The sequence below is a fragment of the Simochromis diagramma genome, unplaced genomic scaffold (assembly GCF_900408965.1).
Source record: "Simochromis diagramma unplaced genomic scaffold, fSimDia1.1 OVJJ01000685.1, whole genome shotgun sequence".
In the NCBI taxonomy this organism is placed as follows: domain Eukaryota; kingdom Metazoa; phylum Chordata; class Actinopteri; order Cichliformes; family Cichlidae; genus Simochromis; species Simochromis diagramma.
In genome coordinates, this window is record NW_024387477.1 from 9,579,501 (window position 1) to 9,600,847 (window position 21,347).

Here is a 21,347-nt window from a genome sequence, read left to right on the forward strand (position 1 = left end):
CACTTTAGACCCCATGCCTTTCTGAGCTGTGCCTATGTCTTGACTCATGTCTACTCAGCTTGGTTGCTGCAATTGCTGAGGGGAACTTCCATCTTGTGGAGAGGCAGATAATTGGCCAGTAGTTTGATGGTGTCGTACCCTGGATCAAGATTGTTCTACTCTGTGTTAGCCAGTATAGATAACTACCTACTGTTAGCAGCCCTGTTATTTGTGCTGCCAGGTAATCATGGAGTGCTTCTTTAAGATTCTTTAGCCAGTAGGTGTGGAGCTTGTCAGGTGCTGTCCAGCTCTTCAAAGATTTATTGTTGGATGTCTGGCTTTGTGATGTTGACTGGCTCTTGCTCTAGGAGGTTGCTGTGGTCTGCTCTGTGTGATGCATCTTTCTGTCAGATGTTTTTCTAGTAATGCCTGGTTTCAGCTCTGGGTACGTCTGTTCTTGTGCTATTTTTCCCTTGTAGCTGAGCGATGGATGATCGGAAAACAGGCAATTTACTCTTTTGGCCTCTGCTTCTCTGGTCTATCACTTTAGCCAAGTGGCCAGAGCTGTAAATCTTTCATGGGCAGTTTTTAGAGCCTCAGTTATGAACATCTTCTTGCACCTCCTTTTCATCCAGGACCTACTTCTCAAGACACCTTTCTGCACGTCATTTACCCAAGTAATATCCTTGATTTTGGATTCCAGCCCTATATTCTTAATGGGGGGCTTCCTCTATGCATAATCATATACTATTATTAATGTGTCAGTGGCATATACATTTCAGTAAATAATTCTTTGATCTCCTGCAGAATTTGTAAGCTTGCGCTTACAAAGAAATGAGCAATCACTATCTTTTATGGCAGTCTAATTTCAATGGGGAGCACCAACCAAAAATCCAGAAAAAAAAGCACATCAGATTTTGGCCAAGATCTTCATCCTCAGCTTATGCCAAACATCAGAATTCTTTGAGTCAAAGAGCGTGACTCAAATAACCACTCATTGCAGTCAAGGTTTGTGTGTTTGAGAAGAGCATCTCTTATCTCTTCATGTTGAACCTTGAAGTAGATGGCCTACAGCAGCAGAGCACCACGCTGGGTGCCACTCCTGTCAGCTAGAAACAGGAAACTGAGGTTACATTTCTCATGGACTTGCCAAAACTGGACAACAGACTCTGCCTTATGTCAGTGCTTCGGGGTGCTAGTGGTGGTGTAATGGTGTGGAGGGATATTTTATTGGCCCACTCTGGGCCTCATTGTACCAACTTAGCATTGTTTACATGATGTGTTATCTAACAAGATAACACATCATGTCACAAAGCTAAGCTTCACTCTAATTGGTTTCTTAAACATGACAGTGAGTTCACTGAACTCACATGGCCTTCACAGCTTCCAGATCTCAATCCAACAGAGCACTTTTGAGATGTGGCAGTTTTATAATATAATGCAAGTAAAAAAACTAAACTAATAATAATAATAATAATAATAATAATAATAAATAAAAATAAACAATAGGGCGTTGGGGGAGAATTTTTCTGAGATTAGAGTCAGAAACTTATGAGAAGAAAGAAAACAATGAATGGGTGGAAGGATTTTGCTTGATACACAATCCATAAAAAATGCACTCTACCTCATCAACAGTGACTCCATTTGTCATTCCCTGTTTGAATTAGTGGGTTTAATTTCACTGAATCATTTATATTATTTTTCTTGGAAATGTTAAATATGAGAGTACGTTTGACTTTTCTTTCCTTGGTAATTTTTAAATTTTGTTTTTAGCCATGCACTTACTTGTTTAAGCTCGAATAATACTCATGAGTAATGACAAAGTATTGCTTTTCTCTCACATTCTCTGCCTTGCTCTGTATTATCTGTATTGATAATAATAATAATAACAATAATAATAATGATGATGACGCTTTTGTTGTTATTCCATCTCAGATGTTGTTTAAACTTCTTTTTAATCCTATTAAAACCTACAGCAGCTGTTGATAAGGTGCATGACCCTGTCCCTGATTCAGAGGATGCATTCAGCCTAACAATGCAGTTGCCAAATCTCACACAGTGCTTTACATGGTCAAGGTCATCTCAAAGTCTCCATTACATCTTGGCAAACAGATTACATAATTGTAAGGCAGTATCCAAAGCTTTCCCTGTACATGTTGGCAGATGATCAGTCACAGTGATCAAAGCACTAGATGTGTTTCTTTGTTTTTGCTGCTCCACTCCAGCCCCCACAGAGTCAGTTATTAGAATACAATATATTATTATATAATATATTACATATGCTGGTACTGTAACAATTCCCGAGATCCTCATACACTGGCAAAAAACCCCAAACCTAACACGCTGGGAGAGAAAAAGTGATTATTTTTCTCTTGCAGAAAACAAAAACAGGAAGCCTTAGTAAGATGAGGAGGGTGTGAGTTTCTGTTTTGAGGTGCGATTCTTGCCGCTTAGCTGCCTGCTGCACCAAGCAAAATGTTTTTTGAACTGTAGATACTGTATGCCGACAGAGATGCAGACAGATAGACAAGATCTGTTTCGTTAAGGAACATGCAAACTGAAAACCAAAATGAGAAGGCACAATCCAACTAATACAAGCAGGCTGGCAGAAAACGCACACGCACGGACAGGAACTGTAAACATATATTATCTATGCTCAGTCAGAGTGTGTGAGCTTCTGGATGTAAGTAAGTGACCTCGGATTAGTCGAAACAATAAAAAGCCACAATTCTTCAAGTTAATTAAGACAGCCCCGTTCTCTATTCCTTCTTTCAGAGCACTGAGCAGGTGGTGATGGTTATGTCGTCGCTGTTGTTCTTGTTCAGGTTTGCGCACATTAAGATTCTGTTGAGCTGTGCTTCCCCCCCACCCCCGAGTTACTCTCATTTTCCTCCCTCCCCCACACTCCCTCCTGTCTGTCTCTTTCTCGCTCGCTCTCTCCCTCTCTCTCATGTTGTGTTTTGTTTGTGAGGATTATGTGGGGAAAACTTCCAGACAAGCGGAAGCTTTAAGACTACAAAGCCACCTGTGTGGTGGCTGGGAGGTAAAACAGTGTGGCCGCTGGAGACTTGGGTCAGGTCAATCAGGGGAGGCAGGCAGAAGGCTTGTTAAGATGCTGAAACAAGTAAAGGATGTCTCGTCCTGTTTCCAAGATCCTCCTCGGAGGCTGCTGGGACCTACAGAACTGCCGATGTGGCCAGCATCGATCAGCTTCCTGCAGCCTGTGGGGCTGGCTGGCTAACTGAATGTCTGTCAAGCTGATGGTGGCTGTCCAGCAGGCAAGAAAACATTTCCAAAAAGGCTCACTTCTACTGAATTGCATTTTTTATTATTCATTTTTATTGTGCTTTCACTTAGCTCGTCTTAACTTCATGGTCAGAATTCAATTTAGTTTTATCCCTGCATTTTTCTCCTCGTTGTAAGAAACTGGGCGTGACAGGCTTAATTTGTTTATCTTGATCCTGAAATGCTCTTTGTCCAGTCAAGTGGTACAACTCTGGATCATTGTCACTGCCTGAAATGACATGCCTGATTGCTGACAGCCTATCCCAGCTGTCATAAGGTGAGAGAAGCGGTCACCCTGGACAGGTCGGCAGCCCAGGGCACATAATGGAAACAGGAAATCCCAATATCATTAGCCATAGTGGTTCTGGCTCCAGGAGGCTTCACTCTTGCACTGCAGCCCTGAACTTCACCTGGACTTACCTGGCAGCGGCGCATGTGAGAACACAAATGTCCGAGGCAATTTCTAACTGGCAAACTCACTAATGCAAAGTCATGTTGTATTGCTTCAAAGAGGGAATAGCACAGCAAATTTTTCAGAGACACAAAACTCTATGTATAGAGTTTGCAGAACAATATGATAATAAAAGTTAGAAAACAGGTTTCACCAGAGCAACTAATGAACTTATGCTATGATAATATACATTATGGATACACTTGTGATTTTTATTATGATAACTCCTGTTTTGGGTCTGTGAACATCTACCTTGTGAATCAGTGGAACAGTTCTGCTTCGGCTGTTGAGTTATGGCAGCTAAACTTTACCCTTAAAAAATTCTCCCATAGATTTCCACTCGGGATTCACTGAGTGCCTCGTCTCTCTCTTAAAATGTCTCCAACGAAGTGCCTTATTTCATCCCCACTGCCACGTCATTTGAGCTTATTTTACCAGGTTTCGGCATATAAAAATAACTCTCTGTAATCATGACATCACAGAGGTGATTCCCTTAAAAATCACCTGGGGTTCCACTGCGTTATTTTCCTCGGTGAATCCTCTTATTTCAACCACTCGAACAAACCTGGAGCTCCGAGGCTGCCAGCGCTCTGTGAATGACAGAGAGTGAGGGGAAAGGACGGCAAGGGGGCTGGTTAAGTGCACTGAGTGAGTGGCAGTAATCACAGCTCTGGTAAAAGCACTCATTTGCTCTGTGTTGCATTCCTCAGAATGGGCCTCCTCTCCATCTGATTCTAGCTCTCTTTCCCTCTGCTTCTCTCTCGATCTGATAATAGCTCTAGATTGAGTAATTGTGTGTTTGAGTAGCGCTACACTGTAGGGTGGAAACCTGCAATCAGATACTGAGAACACAGTTCTCTCTCTCTCTCTCTGTCTCTTCATTCATACCATGCCTCAGCAGTCTGGCCTCTCCACACCCAGCCCTCCCTTCAGCCCTGCAGTTCCTGCAGGGCTCACCCCTATGCTTCGTTTTTTTTCTCCCTCTCTTTCTACACACAGCTTAGTCTACACAGCCAGCGAGGGCCGGGGTCAATAACAGCTGTGCGCCGTGCTGTAATTGATGTCATCATTTCAATTTGAGCTGATTACAGTTGAGAGCTGCTTATCGTGTGACCCGGGGTGGAATAACATGCTGTAGGGCCCAGCGAGCTGTCACGCCTGACCAAGCTTAACTGCTGGACTGGATGGATGGATGAGTTGGCTCAGCCCAGGGCTTCCTTCTCTATTGACTTCTAATGCAGAGGTAATGACTGAGTGCATTACAGGGGCATGGCTGGCGCAAGTGTCTGTGTCGCTGGCATTTAATAGTTCTGGGGCTATTATTGTGATAGGCCTGCCCCTCTGTCAACACTCTCTCACATGATTACCCCTCAGTTGGCACAGAGCTGGGTGCATGTGAGTGTGTACTCCCATACTGTATGCATGTGTGTGTGTCTGTGTGTGTGTGTGTGTGTGTGTTTAGAAGCTAAAACTTTACCATCTTTAATGCTTAAGGTAGAACAGTAACAACGTCAGTTGCATTGAATTAATACAATGATGTATTTTTTCATAGTATGTAGTATTTGCAAGGAATGTGCCAACTCCAAGCATCCACCCACAGAAAATAAATAAATAAAACACCTGTCAGTGCTTTGGCATTTCTCCTTGCAGTTCATATCTGAGTCTTTTCAATGAAAGCACCAAAATAACACTGCCGCCTTCCGGCATTCCTGCTGTGTACTAATAACACACATGAACAGACTGCGGCACACAGCCACGCATAAATACGGCACATTAGAATCTAGAAAGGGCTACGCCTTCAGGACTAATTATCTGCTAATATAATTATAGCCACTTTATGAAAATACTACACATAAAATATCTTCTAGTTAGTAAGATCTTGAGCTTGCTCTTAACACAAACAGCGGGCACTGCCCTTAACCCCCAACACCACTTGTGCGATCAACACTTAGGAGCAGAGCTGCTGCTAAAAACAGACAAAGCCCGCTCACTAAAGGAACACTGCCTCTTACTGTCTCCTTCCTTTTTGCCGGAGCTCTGAATCTGTGGGTGTTGGGGAGCCACATTCTTTTTCTTTCTCTTTCTCTGTCATTTCCCTGACTCTTTTAATACCTTCATTAGGAGGGCTCTCCTGTTTGCTGCTACCGCTGCTGGCCAAAAAACACGAGACAGAGGGAGCGAGAGAAGTGAGGGGTGGAGACAATAAGAGAAATGTGTGCAGTAGTTTTTGTCATGCAAAGAGGTAAAGATGGTTCAGATTAAAAATATATATTTTTTTTCATTTTACCATTTGCTTGAGCATTTGACTGAATTGCAAAGGTGTGTTTTCTGTTGTGTTTATGAGGACCGACAAGGTATGCAACATATATCCTATCTGTGGAAATGTGGGTTCTGTTATCCAGGTGTGTATCCACCTGGATTTTAGGAGAAAAAGCCAAGATGACGGGTAACTCACTTCCTCTGTTAAAGCCTTTAGGATCGCTTCTCATACTCCCAGATTTTTGGCCTACCCAGACCCTCTGTTCCCACAGTAGACTATAGCTGACACCCCATTTGTCACAACATGCTGATTACCTGAAGCAGAAAGCCTCAAACTGGAGATAAATATCTGCATTTGCCACGCTGCAGTCACAGATGATATTTGTCTGCTAGTAGGACAAAGAATTCATCTCTCAATCTACCACAGGTTAAACATTATTCAAGCATTATCTGCTTTGTGACACGATTTGCTGCACAGTCTTGACATTACGGTTGGAGCTCTACCTGTAAACGGCTGTCTAAATATTCCACCGGGAATACCGACATATTTCTGATGGAATATGTCGATATTCCAGGTGGGATATGTGGATATTTCACACTTTCAGTCATTTTACTCCATCATCTCCTGTCTGTCCATATGTTTTTTTTCTCTCTCCCTTCTTTTTATAAGATTCTTCTTGTCTTTACAAGCGTTCTCTTTAGTTGTTGTGTGTTCACATTTATGCGTGCCAAACTTTAAAGTTTAGAATGAACTGCTACAGTGTAATCCTTGACCATTTCAGCCTGTGTGGCCACTTGAAAGACAGGGCCACTTCAAACTTAATAGTGTGCATAGAGCGCTCGCTCTGATTATTTGGTCTCATAAGCGGAGCTCATCGAGAGTAGAATTTTATAAAAACTTAAAGAAAAGCATTACTAGGAAAGAAAAAATCATTTATTTGATGTACAAGCCTCCCAAGTGGAAATTACTGCATCTCTGGCTGACAGTTTACAAAGCTACCCTGTGTCAGTCCTCAGAATCTCAAGGCGAGAACGTTTTAATGGATAATTTTGTAATCCTCGATGTCCTATAACTGCAGGGGAAAAGGAGGTCCTCTGACCCTTGACCTTCCACAATCAGGCCGACACAGTCACAAACACGGCAGGAAAGCTGAAGGAAAGGCCACAAGTATGGCCAATCACTCTCACACATACACATAGACATTAACATGTCTCTATATGGAGTTCCAGTTTCTCACAGTAATGCAAGAAGGAATTTTGTTTTCATTTGTGTCTAAGAAAGTGTAAGAAAACTCCAGATTTTTGTTGTACAGTTTTTCATAAAACCGCTTTTATCTAAGCAAGTGTTTCTTCCTATTAAGGTCAAAGCTGAACCGTAAGCTCAGAGTGAGAGAGTTTTGTTTTTTGTTAAATAATGATGACAAAATCTTAAATATCCATTTATCACTTTCTTAACCACTTATCTAAATAAAGCGGAGCGGGCTGAAGCCTATCCCAGCTGTGCTAACACTGGACAGATCGCTAGTCCATCACAAAGCTACTATGAAGGCATAGACATACCATTCACAACTACAGCCAATTTAGAATTGTCAGCTAACCTCATTGAGGCAACCAGAGCACCCGGAGAAAACCCGCATAGGCAGAGAGAGAAGATGCACCTCCTGCTCCGAGTGCCAACCACGGCACCACCTCGCCTTCAAATTTGAAATGCGAAGTAAGCGGCAGTCCCCAATATGTCCCTCTATCTTTGCAACAGCACAGCCAAAAAAAATCCTGGAACAATTCTTCTGAACCTCCAAACTCAAATACCGAATAAAGCCTTTCTGACATGGCTGCAGTCGGAGGGTTTTCCACTCATGCTGCTGCATACGTTAATCAGATAAAATCAAGACTGTGATTCTCTGAATTGTCAGATTTTCCTCCTCTAACAGGGATTATATTTGAAGACACAACATTTTCAAAGTCAAACAGGTAAACCAATAACCTGGCGCTTACATAGCCAGCATACACAAAAGCATGACCCTGAAACCACAACAATTATGAAGGGAATTATTTTATAAACCTTTTGCTTTTTTTTTTTTTTTTTTTACATGAAAAAAAAAAATAAATAAAATAAAAATATATATATATATATATATATATATATATATATATACACACACACACACACACACACACACATATATATATCTATATATATATAGATATATATATATCAATATATCAGTTTGGCTCCCATGAAACCTGCCTGCTGCGGTCTTCTTTTAAGAGAAATGAGAATTTCAAAGTTAAAAGAGCATTGTGCAAAGAAATGAAGCTTGATGTTTTTACAGCACCATAGTTGTATTTAAATTTCATTTAGAATGACAAATGCATGCATGCACACACACACACACTGCTTAGTTCTCACCATCTATGGTATTCTGCCCCATTTTTGCCTTTAAAAGAATTTAAGAGGTTATTATTATTATTATTGTTAGCTTTGGTTTAAGTTGTATTTTTTCATTTAAACACTACCTTTTCCTTTTTGTAATCGCTCTTCCCTTACCACACTCCTGGGTCACAGCCAGCTAAAGGTTCTGGGTTGTGAATGACAACAGAGGGCAGAAGACACTCTAACCAGGTGTCTGGGTCAATAAAAAAAGAAAGCGGAGGTATAGCTGGGCAAAGATGTCCTGCGCGGCTCTTCTGGCTTTAAAAAAGACGGATGTGGGCACAGCTAGGCAGAACTTGGCTGTATTTCTTGGCATGGGAGATAGGTTGTAAGAATTGATTAGTAATGATGTGAGTTGTTCAAGGGCAGAGAGAAACAAATTAAATCTAAGCAGACAGCCCTCACGTGATTATTAAAAAGGCTTTTTCTTCTCTTTTTCTTTTGACTCTTTCACGTGATACCTACAACGCTGACATCAATACTGCAAAAGAAGATACGATTTTTAAACGATTCTTAAGCCTGTCTTGAGAAGTCTTTTCATTTAGTTTTATACTCCAAAACACTTTGTGTCATTACTTGAGGGCTAAAATATATTTTAGTGCATTTCAAATCTATGTATGTTTTATATTTTATGTATACTGCTTACATTCTTGAGTTAATGTGTAACTGAAAAGCAACAGGACATAAAAGTGGACGGATATTATTTTTTAGTGAGGAGACTGACAGACAGATATGTGGATACTGAACATATCACAGACAATGCGTATGAAATACTGCAATATAATATCCACTTTTGGTGACAAAAAATATTATTCAACTTATATATGATTATGCTGAGTCTCTCATATCACTTGATTATGATAAGAGAAAGTTCTTGGGCTGGTTTAATACCTAAAAGGTCCACACAGACGTGAGGGGCAGCACACAAATGCTCTAGTCTTTCCTTACATGCTGAAGAAGAAGAAGGATGCCCACAAGCACAGGAAAAAGTACACATGGCACAGCAGAAACTACACGAGGAAGATGGTGACTAGTGCTGATGCCCCGACTCACTGGCAAGAAAAGGCAGTAAGAGTCAGCTATGTAAGTATTTTGCATTGTTACCCTGAAATAGGCATTAGAAAAGATGTTCATACAGGATAATTAGATATAAAGGCTTAAACTAATGTAATGAAATAAGGTTGGTTTAACGTTAGCGGGCTACTCAGCAACAATCCCAGCATTTCTGTCTGTGTCCTGTTAACAAAATGTAACGTTAAGCTGTCGAATAAGCAGTCTGCCACCACAATGTCGGTGATGTAAGATGAATAATCAAATTAGTGTTCATCTAAAATCACCAAAATTAGTAAATTGGTGTGAAACTGGATATTCAGAATTGTGTACTTCTTCTGGTATCTGTACCAACGACTAAATTTCTGGTATGATGACGTCCCTGTGAGTTACTACTGTTTATAATACCAGTGGAGTGTTCAGGAATTCATCCATGCAGATTAGGGATTTTTCTAGTGACTAATTTATTAGTCGTTTAAACAATAGAAAAAAATGTGACTAGTTGACTAGTCTAAAAGACAGAAAACTGTCAGACTGAGCAAACTTTAAATGGAGGTAGTTGCACACTAAAGGAACCTGTGTAGTTTGTATTTAGGATATATAGATATATATATACGATTAAAGATGTTCCTCGTGAATCAGATCATGTTTAAAATGTTACTGAAACGTGCTAACTCACTATAGCAGTGCTAGCAGCAGTAGCTGTGGTTTATCTAATGTTAGCAGCCACACGTCGGTACGGAATATGGTTACATGCCCCTTTAGTTGCTTGATTATATCCCGGTTTATCCTGATACACCATACAGCTGATCCTATTTTACATCGAACACTGCAAAGAGCCCAAACAACAGCACTGTTAGTACAGATGTCGCCTGTTTCCTTTCCTTTCCTCTAACTTCACTTCAGACAAAGTGAGTGAGAGATGCTTGTTTTATGCAGGTGTAGCACAAAGGCAGTCCACCTATACCTGCAGAGAGTGTTTTCTGTCAATGTGGGCAGTGTCACAAGTATGTGGTACAACCAGTTTGTGGTCCACTCTTGGTCTGTTCGCCAGCCGCGAAGAAGAGCGACGTTATAACATGCAAAGATCTGAAACCGAGTGTTCAAAACACTTAAAAGTGTCCACTGCAGCCACTCTCTGTGCTTTTCATGCTGTATTTTTGATTTTTTCATCACTCCCTTCACTTTTCTGCTCCACTTTTTAACCACTCAGCATTCCACCAACACATAGGTTATCCATGCCCAGCAACATGCAACTGGTATTTTGAAGGACTACAAAGAAGTACGTTTGCAGAAACCCATCTCCATGTCCACACAGAGACACGTATGCAAACAGACACATTTGTGGGACCATAAATTGCACTAGACGGACCTGCCATGGTCTAGTTGACTATCACATCCTGAATGTGGATAACATGGGATTTTGTTCCCCATTTCTTACTATGGACAGATCAAGATTATATCTAAAAAAATAATCAAAATCCATGCACACAAGTAGCATGTTTAAATAAAAGAAAGCAGTGCGCTCAACAAACCAATGATCAGCACTGGCTGATCTGTTATGTGTAACCAGCTACACTGCGACAGTAATCTTTATTAGAAATTGCCAAAAGGCTCTGAAATGACAGTCTGGAGCAAGCAGCAACAGCAGTGAGTTGCCACTGGCTGGTGTCAAGCTAAGTGGGCATGTCAGGCCTATGCTGTCCTGGCACCTTGCCTGCTCTCTCAGTTGCTCGCTCAGTCCCTAGTGTCCCCAACCCTAAACGGATCCAGTTGCTGTTGCTCAGCTCCAGTGGGGGGCCGATCTGGCTGACTAACAAATCCTTTTTTCTAATGAGGAAAACTCCTCCCCAAATCTCATCAGCGCCTGTGCAAACCCCCATGTGCATATTTCCTCATATTTGCTTGCCTATTTTCTTCCGCCCCGAGGCATATCTTTCACACTTGTCCATTCCACCTCTTCCCCGAGCACCGGTCTCCATCTTTCTGCGTCGTCTCATTTCGGTTCCTGTGCACAGTTTTCACACCGTCTATATCTCACTTCTCTCCCTTACTGACAGCCATTCACCAACTGTTTGCCGTCTCCTTTCTTTTTTCTCTATTCATCATCAGCTCTATTAAAAGCATTTACAATTCGAGCTCTTTGAGCAACTGTTGTGCAACCAAAATATTTTGTGGTGGCTATTTAAATTTGAATGCTGTTGTAGTGTTAGCGACTTGTCCACACCTTCTGTATCTATGTATTACAAGCCTGCTAAATGCTATTTTAATAGCTGAAGTAGTGATAAATAAAGAGGTTATCTTTGAAACATCAGTAATCCCTCCTTTTCCTCTTTGCATGACTAAACTAAAAGAGGCAAGAGGACAGAGGGATGAAAACATGACTCAGGCTTTTCTCAGGGCAGACCTAGTGTTGAAGCTTGTTTAGAGGACACCAGGCAGAGCAGGATGGTCGACCCCACGAGTGCTTGTGAGGATCAAATCTTTTATGATCAGCTCTATCCATTCCCTTGTGTCTCCTTGTGTCATTTTGTCCAGAGACAACTTTTCAGTCACGAGAGAAGAGCACAGGTCACACACTTACCAGGCCATCACAATTGCTGATCGCCACAGTGGCTCCTGGCCTGTCTGTGATGTCACCCACATACAAGCATTCATCGTGCAATGGCTCAGAGTACCGGATGCTGTCGTTGTCATCATGCCACTCCATCTTGGCTCCGGGTGCAACCAGCCTGGCATTGTGGCGCAGACGTAAGTGGAACTCCCGGCCGAAGATGGTGACGTTGTAGTAAAGCCTCTCCTGAGGGGGCACAGCTCCTCTTGGTCCTTCCCACTCATCATTGCCTTCTCCTACCTCCCTCCTCCGGCGCCTACGGGACTGCCCTCCTGCCATGCTGCCAGCCGAGACGGCGTGTGACAAGAAGCGGCCCTCTGCGTCCACACTGATCGGCCTAACCAGTCCATACTCCCCCAGGATGTGCTGCAGGGAGTCTAGGAAAAGGACAGGTAAGTTGGGTGGGAGGGAGGAAGGGAATGAGACAAGAGAAGGTGAAAGATGGTAAAATGCACAAATGTGGGAGGCAGTCAAGAGGGAGAAGTAGAAAATTAAAAAAACAGCACAAAGAGGAGGGTACGTCATGGGTGAACAATGGGGGATAAATAGTGGGGAAAATCAGGAGTCATGGGAATGGAAAAAAAGAGGTGGGGGGAGGAAAAAAGGGATTAGGAAAATGTCAAGTTTGGCAAGGAATTATTTATTCCTTATTCCAAGCTGCGGTAAGGGTAGCACAGTGATAAATAAAAAGTGAAATCAGTAACCTTTCACACACACACACACACACACACACAGCCCCACCCATGAACCTAGAGGCGACCCCCGTGCTCGGCAGTTTGCGTTTGGAAACGGCAGCCTCAGCAGTGCACGCTGCGCTCCTGACACCTTCTGTTGCCCTTCCACCATCAACGGGAAAGTCAGTACAAGAGCAAGGTGCTAATTGCTGCTTTATCACGCTGTTATATCACCCACAACCTGCTCAAACCGAGAATAAACAGAAAACCTCTATTAAAAACAACAACAACAAAACTGATCCAGTGGCTCAGATCCCCCCCCCCCCCCAGCCGCTTCTTATCAATATGAACTGAAATGCATCTGTAACCACTGTTCTCATGATCATCAATATCTATGATTAAGTGATTATATTTAAACTGTTCGTACAGATAAGTATAAGACACACGTTTTTAACTGATATCAAATGACGATTTCTAAGATTAGAAAGCTCTTTCTCTTTTAGTGACATGTGACACTGACGTTACAGGTGCAACCTCGCAGCGCTCATACACTAACACATAGCCTGCACACACTGAGCCAAGGCCACTTTATGGTGTCAATGCCATTACACAGTCAAACAGTATGTTGCTGTCACCTTGTATATGGTCCCCGGATGCAGATCCACTTCTTTCTTTCTTTATTTTAATATTTAAGTATCCACCTATAACATCTAATTCATAAAGTTTGCAAACCGATAAAAGCCAAACACACAGTGTAAACATTTCTTCATCCTCCATGTTGGAGGAATGATTTGATAATAGTGTGATCAATAGGCTGACATCCGACTCCAGCGTCCTGTGACAGATCGATAGATGCGACAGCGGCCGAATCGGATAATGTTAGGCTACTTCCCTGCGAAATCCGACAGTAAACCGGTGCATCAGATGCCCTCTTACACCCCAGATAAAATTATACCCTGGACAGGGGGGGGGGGGCAAATCACAACACTGCTTGCACCGCTGAGGGACCTTCGGAAAGTCCCTTTAAGCACCACAGCAGGACACGGGCTACAGAAGTTGCAAATGCGCACCACAATATCATTTGCAACAAAACTGCAAAAGCGTGGCAAAAATGAAACACAAGCAAGAAGCAGGACAGTGCCTCCCCGCTACGATGAGCTTCCACACTTCCAGTGAGCGCGCGAGAGCCCCCGCGCAGCCCAGCTGATAAGATATGATCAGATAAGGAGAACAACGTAAACACTGACCACGCTCAAGTGGACTCCACTCACCAACGCTACTGGCGATGTAAAGGCCGCTGGTGTGCAGCAGAAAGGCCGGTAGAATAATTAGGACAGTATATCCTGTTGAGAAACCCATGGCAGCTCCGAACTGCGCAGGTGAGAGAGTGGGACTCCGGGCTCCAGTGTGGTGAAGTTCCCCGCCTGGCGCGACCAGCCACGCCACGACAGCAACAGCACAGCAGCCCGCAACTAGACTGCCAAGTGCACCGGGAGAGACGGAGCTCTCCTCCCCTCTCTCTCTCTCTCTCTTTCTCTCTCTCTCCTCCTCCTCTCCGTCGAGGTCTCTCACTCTCGCTCGCTCACTCTTCTTCGCTCCCTCTCTCACTCAACTCTTCTCTTTCCGCTCTGTCTCTCCTTCTTTCTCCCAACTTCTCTCTTGAATTCTGCGTGCTCCCACTTTTTTTCTATTTCTCTTACCTCTGACAACTCTCTGAAACTACACACACACGCACACACAGAGACCGGCCGCCGGGAGTGTCTCCTCTGTGTGATAAGTGAGGATATGTGAGAGCGGTGGCTGTGCTGCGGCTGCACTGATGGACCGACAGACAGCTTTTTTTTTTTTTTTTTAAAGAAAAGAAAAGAAAGAAATGCGCTTCATGGTACATCAAGCGCATGTCACAAACCCGAAGCACTGATTCTTATTTTTTATTTTTTACACTTAGACACCCTTTCCGGGACCATAACTGCTGTTAAACCCTGCACTCCACCGCACTCCGACGAGCTGCGAACCTCTTTGTAAACTTTGAATATTCCGTTAAGCTTTCTTGTTTTCAGTACGCAGCAGCGCCCCGCGTGGTGTGCTGGTAGAAATGCACTGAGTTTTGCAGGGCCCAAGGGTCCAATTTACAGCCAGCGAAAAAAAGAAGAAGAAGAAAAAAGAAAACAGAGAAAAGAGAAGCCTTATAGCCATAACCTGCATTGCCCTCATTTAGCACATCATTTACCCTCGTTGACCACTAATCTTCAACTGTTGTAAACAGAAATAAGATGCATGACGTGAACTACAGAAATGAGGCAAACCATTTTTATTTCAAATTCCTTTTTTTCCCTTTTAAGAATAACATTAAGGAGAGGTAAATAAATAAATCTTTAAAATAACATCAAAATCAATTAAGTTAATCTGCTGAGTCGCAAAATAAGCTTTTTTAAAAAAAATTTAAGGCAGCAGATTTATTTATAGTCTTTAGTTTCTATTCATTTTTATTCTTGTGCCAAGATTTTCAAAGCAACAAAAAGCGATCAAAGAGTTCCAAAGATGCAAAACACTGTTTACTTAGTTCCAAATACTGCAAAACACATCAGATTGAAGTGCAAAACAATCAGCGTAATTATAATTGACCGTTCCTCCATGATATCGTTAGTTTTAAAATATGATCATCTGACTAATATATGTCCTCCTCAATGCGGTCAAACAGCTTCTAACCTCAAGGGCATGGATTTTGGGGTGTGCTGTGGTGTCCTGCACTGGGATGTTGGCAGCAGATCCTTTGGGTCTTGTGGGACGGCTTCCCGCAGATGCTCGATCAAATTGGGATCTGGGGAGTTTGGAGTCTGGATCAATGCCTCGGGCTCTTTGTCATTTTCCTCAAGCTGTGCATGCCTGGGCATTTTTTTTTCCATATTCCAGCTTCACGCTGCACTTGAACGAGATGGCACAAGTTATTCATTTCACCTTTCAGCACTTTTGCTGTTGTGGATGATCGTCTAGGTGTGTGTTTTGAGGAGGCTACAGTGATCCTGAGCAGGTGTTAAAAGATGGAATAATTGTGAAAAAAAGAATTACACTAAAGATCAACCAATAAATAAATAATACATCCTAGTTCTTAACTGACTTAACAGACAGTTACTTGTGGGACTCTCAGTACACACAGCTGATTTTTCTTTGTGGAACAGAAAAACATATAGAGGAAAACAGATTTTTACAGAGGTAAAATAATCGGCCTGGATTGCTCTTGGAGTTAAGCCTGTACAGCTGCTTAAAGGTTACACATAACTTCAAATGACAGTATTAATCGTGCAATAGCAGAGATTTCCCACCTGTCTAACAGTAACCCTGTCAGTTGAGAAGGTGCTACTTGCTAGTTTGGAACAGATCTACTGTCCGACAATAAAATACCCCAAACAATCCTAACAATCAGTAGCCTAACCACCAGTTACAGCAGAGGCTTTCTTTCGCTGAGCCCCTCAGGCTGATCCAATAAAGCATCGTGCATAATTAGATGATGGTATTAATTACTCTTTCTGCAGAAGCTCAGTCAGTGTAGTGCTGCTTGGTTGCAACCTAGAGGCAGACAGGCAGTTTATGTCAGGTAAATAATGGGAAGCCACAGGCAACTGAAAATTGTACATTTTTAACTTTTAAAAAAGTTAATTGTCTGAGTGGCCTTGCTATTAGCGTCTAAAAATGTAGGTTAATTAAAATAGCTGTTTTCCTGTTGTAACATTTTTTTTTATTATAATATTTCAGATAAAAGGTTCTGTTTAAAACTGCTGTGAATCTGCTGCAGCTCTGCTCTAAATATATTGTTACCAAGGTTTTCTTAAATGCGCTTCATTGAGGAAATATACTCAGTATAAAGTAAGTCGACTTATATGATTTTGTGCCTTACCACAAATCTGAAATACGAATGATTCGTCTTCAGCTTTCTTTTTATACTTAACACATATATCACTGAGCCTCTGGCACTGGAGTGAAGTTCACTCTTGATGATTAATAAGTGCTGAACACAGAGCTGTATGGGTCAAATTCTATTAATGATACTGTAATTTCCAATCATTACAAATCGTGATATGAATTGACTTATACGCTTTTTCAGTTTTCCTTGGAGACACTTTGTTCGCTGTAAATTTCGGATGACTACAACATTCGAAAAAGTCACAGCTGCCTGACAAAACTGTCAGCTTCACAAATAAAGTTGCTTACTGTGAGCATTTTAGCATTCTAATTAGTATTTAGATCAAAGCAGTGCTGTGCAAATAGCCTCACAGATCTGCTACAGTGGCTTTTAGACTCTGATTTCTACAAAGATCTGGTAGCTAATTCCACACGCCACTGTGTGTGTGTGTGTGTCTGTGTGTGCTTATGTGTGTCAGCTTTAAACAAAAAGGCTTAAAGAAAGGAATTTGTTTACGTATCTCCAAGCTTATCAGAGGAATCTTGTTACCGATTAGTACGATGTACCGTGTCAGTCATAATTTGCCCAAATTTGGCTTTTCCCAGTATAGTAAAGATGGTAATATACACTCACCAGACACTTTGAAACGTGCACTTTGCTAGTACTGGACTGTACTGGACCTATTTTTGCCTTCAGAACTGCTTTAATTCTTCATGGCACAGATTTAAGAAGATTGTGGAAGTATTCCTCAAAGATTTTGGTTCATATTGATATGATGGCATCACACAGTTGCTGCAAATCTGTCGGCTGCACATCCGTGATGCAAGTCTCCTGCTCCAACACATCTCAAAGTTGCTCTATTGGATCCTGTTGGAGTTTTAGTGATCATGGAGGCCAATGAAATACTCAATGGTACGTTCAAGAAACTAATCTGAGATGATTTGAGCAGCATTTTCCAATCTTCTGTTGCTCAATTTTAGTGAGGCTGTTTGAACTGTATCCTCAGTTTCCTGTTCTCAGCTGACAGAAGTGGCACACTATGTGGTCTTCTGCTGCTGTTGCTCTGCTCCAGTGCTGGATGTGCTGTGCATTCAGAGATGCTTTTCCGCATACCTTGGTTGTAAAGAATGATAATTTGAGTTATTGTTTCCTTATGAGCTCAAAGCAGTCTAGCCGTTCTCCTCTGACCTATGAGATCAACAAGGCATCAGAGCACTTCCACTCACTGGATATTTTTATCTCTTTCAGACCATTTTCTGTAAACCCCAGAGATGGTTTTGTGGGAAAAACCCAGTATGAGCAGTTTGTGAAATACTCAGACCAGCCTATCTGGCACCAACAATCATACCACAGTCACAGTCGCATAAATCACCTTTTTCTCAATTCTGATGCTCGGTTTGAACTTGTTAACTATGTCTACATATCTAAACTCAATATGTTGCTATTATGTGATTGTCTGATTTAATATTTGCATTAAGCAGCAGTTGAACGGGTGCATCTAACAAAATGTCCAGTGAGTGAAGACCCAAGACGATTCTTTGGTTTGTTCCTTTGGAATCATGAGAAACAGAATTCTTTATTAATCCCAGGAAATTATGTGGTCACAGTTGCCCTATGATAGTAAATAACTAAACTAAAATAAATAATACAATATATTAAAAAGTTTCAAAATATAACAAAATAGTTCTAATTAAAATATCCCACCATTTTACACAAATTAAATATATCTAGAAATCTGGAAGACTGCTGATGAATGTCCACATAGTCACTGCCTTTGGTTCTGTTTGTGGTTTCCATGCTGTCTGAACTAGATTTTCTTATATTCCGTGTCTTTAGTTACACTGTAAAGAAGCAACTTCAAAATGATTATTCTAAAAAATAAAAATAAAAAAGTTGAGCTAAACCAAAATGAATCTAAGGCCACCTCATATGTGTAAATGTTATTTTCTGAGCCTGAGAAATAGTGATGTAGGAAGAAACAGAAAAAGTAATGTTAACATTTCAGTGTCTTGCCGACATAGTCATGCAGTGCACTGCTTGAAATAATTAGGAAATAGTTTACTTTTGGCAGGACTGCTCACCCTGTCAACAGGATCAGTTAATGAGCAAAATTCATTGGGTAAGTTATTGTTATATGTAACATTGAAATGGTGTGTGTTTCAAATATGTTTCCTTATTATAATTACATCACAATATTAAAGATTTTTGTACGAGTATTCTGTACTGTTTCTATGTGAATAAAACATAATAAAGTGATGGCCATAAATTTACAGAAACGCCACTGAGGGTAGGAGAAAGGGCGGAGAGCAAGGACGAACAGGAGAGACAAAAAACAAATAACAAAACAAAACAAAAAATATGAAAAGGATTTTAAAGAAAACATCAAGGACACACGCACAAAAACAAAAAAAACCTTGTTACATCAAAAAGAAAAGCCAACAAAAAGTAACATGAGACATGTTAAGGTCAAAAAAGAGAAAGGATAGAGTAAGAGAAGAATAATGCAGACAGGGGGACGTATCTGGGCCAGCATGAAAGCACGCACATGTAAACACAGTCCAATTATACCTGGAGGTCTTCGCCATACAAACACACAGTGACCCTCTGCTGAGAGAGAAAGAGTGCGACTGTGTCAGTGTGTGTGTGTATCGTGCAGTGAGAGGTCATCTTTCACCAAGCATCACGGTTACACCTTGGTTCGCAGTGCCTGGATCTTCACAAGCCTGTTTGGGTACAGGGGAACACAGATGCACACACACAAAAATACCTCTTTTTCAGGAAAAAGCCACGCCCTGCTTTGCCTCGAGTTCCCACCATAACAACGCACATGTAAGCGTTCCCGGTCTACACACCCTGCATGCCAGTCCGTGACCAGTGGACACCCTGCCTCCATATGAACACTTATGCCGTTACCCGCATATACCCGCCACCCTTCACACCATCTCCTCCCACCCCTCGCTCCTGGTTACTTTGCTGTTGCCATGGAGATACCAAGCCCTGCACCTTGAAAAGTGCACTTCGAAGGAGTCGAGGAGAGACAGACAATAATATCCCTATTTCCAGACAAACAGACACACACACGAGCGCACAAACTCTTGTGTTTGTGGAGGTTATTATAACTAGGTTTGGCAGTGCCGGGGTTTGTGTGTGTGTGTGTGTGTGCAGGCCTATGTTTGTGTGTTTTTATGGGAGGTGGGTGTTCAGATGTCCATTGCCTGTGCATGTGCAAACAGATTGCAAGTGGAGAAATAGAGCTACATGGTCAGACGAGACAAGTGGAGAAAATCTGTTGTGTTCTCAACATGTTGTACTGTTTCAGGGCTTCATGCGTTTAATATAGATTTTAATTACAAATTGTTATATTAGATTACCCCTTCAAGTGTCTATCCCCCACTTTAATGAATTATGGTTATCCCCGGGTACTGGCATTCAAGTGATTCCTTACTAGATTATTAATACTACATAAAATCATTTAAAAATATATTCTGGTTTTTGCTCAAATTTGTGTTTTATTGGTCTGACTAAGTGCTGTAAGTGCTGCTTGTACAGTCTGCCTGAGTGTTATGCACCTTTTCTCACTAGCAACTTGATTATGCTGCATGTGTTAAGGGCTATACTGAGTGAGCATATGCTGAAAAGTGTCCTGCAGGGCCACCATTGCCAGTCTCTCCAATGACTCCTGCTGTCCTAGCAAGGTCAGGCAGCAGGCCACCATGTGTCAGCATGTATTAGCATATCTTATGAATGCAAGGACAGGTGTTTCCAGCGTCTCAAAGAGGTTACATGATGAGGCATCAAAGCCCCATGACAGCACATCAAGTCAAAGCCATGAACTCGGACACAGGTGTCTCCTGAAAGTCGATTGTCATAACTCTACATGGAAATTAATGTGTGATTGTATGCATTTGTGTATAAAAAGGCAGGTGTTAACAATGCATTGCACGTGTAAATACACTGGCTATCATATAAGTTCTCATAGCTTATAGTTGCATTTCATGTGTAGACTATGAGGAATATAATGGGTTATTGATGAACCCCAAAAGCCCAGAAGAAAATGAAAACTCACATCAATGATTTGATTTGCTTTGGTGCCACAGTTTGTCTGTACAAATACGCAGTGGAAGTAACAAGGAAGTAAAAAAAAAAAGACTGCACAGTCCTGTGGAAAACTAACTACAGCCTTACTGCTTCCGTAGGATTTGAGAGGATAAGTAGGATCCAGGTGCTGCCCATCAAAACCGCTTGATTAACTGATCCTTAGCAAGTGTGACCAGCTTTTAAAAGCACAAGTTCTGACAGGTTGCTGGTCTCAAAAATTGAACTCTTCACAGGTGTGGCTGTCCTAGAAAATTCTCGCCAAGGTCACACCAGGCAATGCTCAGAGAAACTGCAAAAAACCCAATGACGGCCATTGTCTTTTGGACCACAGTGGAGATGTACACACACGATGTGTATTTTTTTTACATGACTGCATAGATCATCACAGCTGAGGCGCCGATCAAAGCTGTAATATAGCTTGTGCATTTATCATCAATAGTGTTTTTATCAGTCATGGCACCAATTATGCCAGATACAACATAAAAGCATGAGCTTGGGTTTGAGGCTGGATTCTCCATCACCATGATAGACATCTCAAAATGGGCCTGTGCCAAGCTTGACTTCATTGCCTACCTGAAATAACCCTTTGCACGGTTCAGCCA

At 41.8% G+C, this 21,347-nt stretch overlaps 1 protein-coding gene and 1 long non-coding RNA gene across 2 annotated transcripts in view; both read right to left on the bottom strand.

The window, feature by feature from the left end:
* The window catches only part of LOC120723633, a 30,688-nt gene extending 22,578 nt beyond the window's left edge, over nucleotides 1–8,110 (bottom strand). The window contains exon 1 of the long non-coding RNA XR_005693798.1: nucleotides 11–8,110. This is a non-coding gene — a long non-coding RNA (uncharacterized LOC120723633). The remainder of the gene's footprint in view (nucleotides 1–10) is intronic.
* The window catches only part of LOC120723632 (A disintegrin and metalloproteinase with thrombospondin motifs 2-like), a 136,685-nt gene extending 122,337 nt beyond the window's left edge, over nucleotides 1–14,348 (bottom strand). Inside the window, exons 1-2 of the mRNA XM_040015209.1 lie at nucleotides 14,018–14,348; nucleotides 12,043–12,449 (exon numbers count right to left, since the gene is read on the bottom strand). Of these exons, the coding sequence (XP_039871143.1) occupies nucleotides 12,043–12,449; nucleotides 14,018–14,105 (495 nt within the window). The 5' untranslated portion in view covers nucleotides 14,106–14,348. The remainder of the gene's footprint in view (nucleotides 1–12,042; nucleotides 12,450–14,017) is intronic.
* Nucleotides 14,349–21,347: the final 6,999 nt, after the last annotated feature.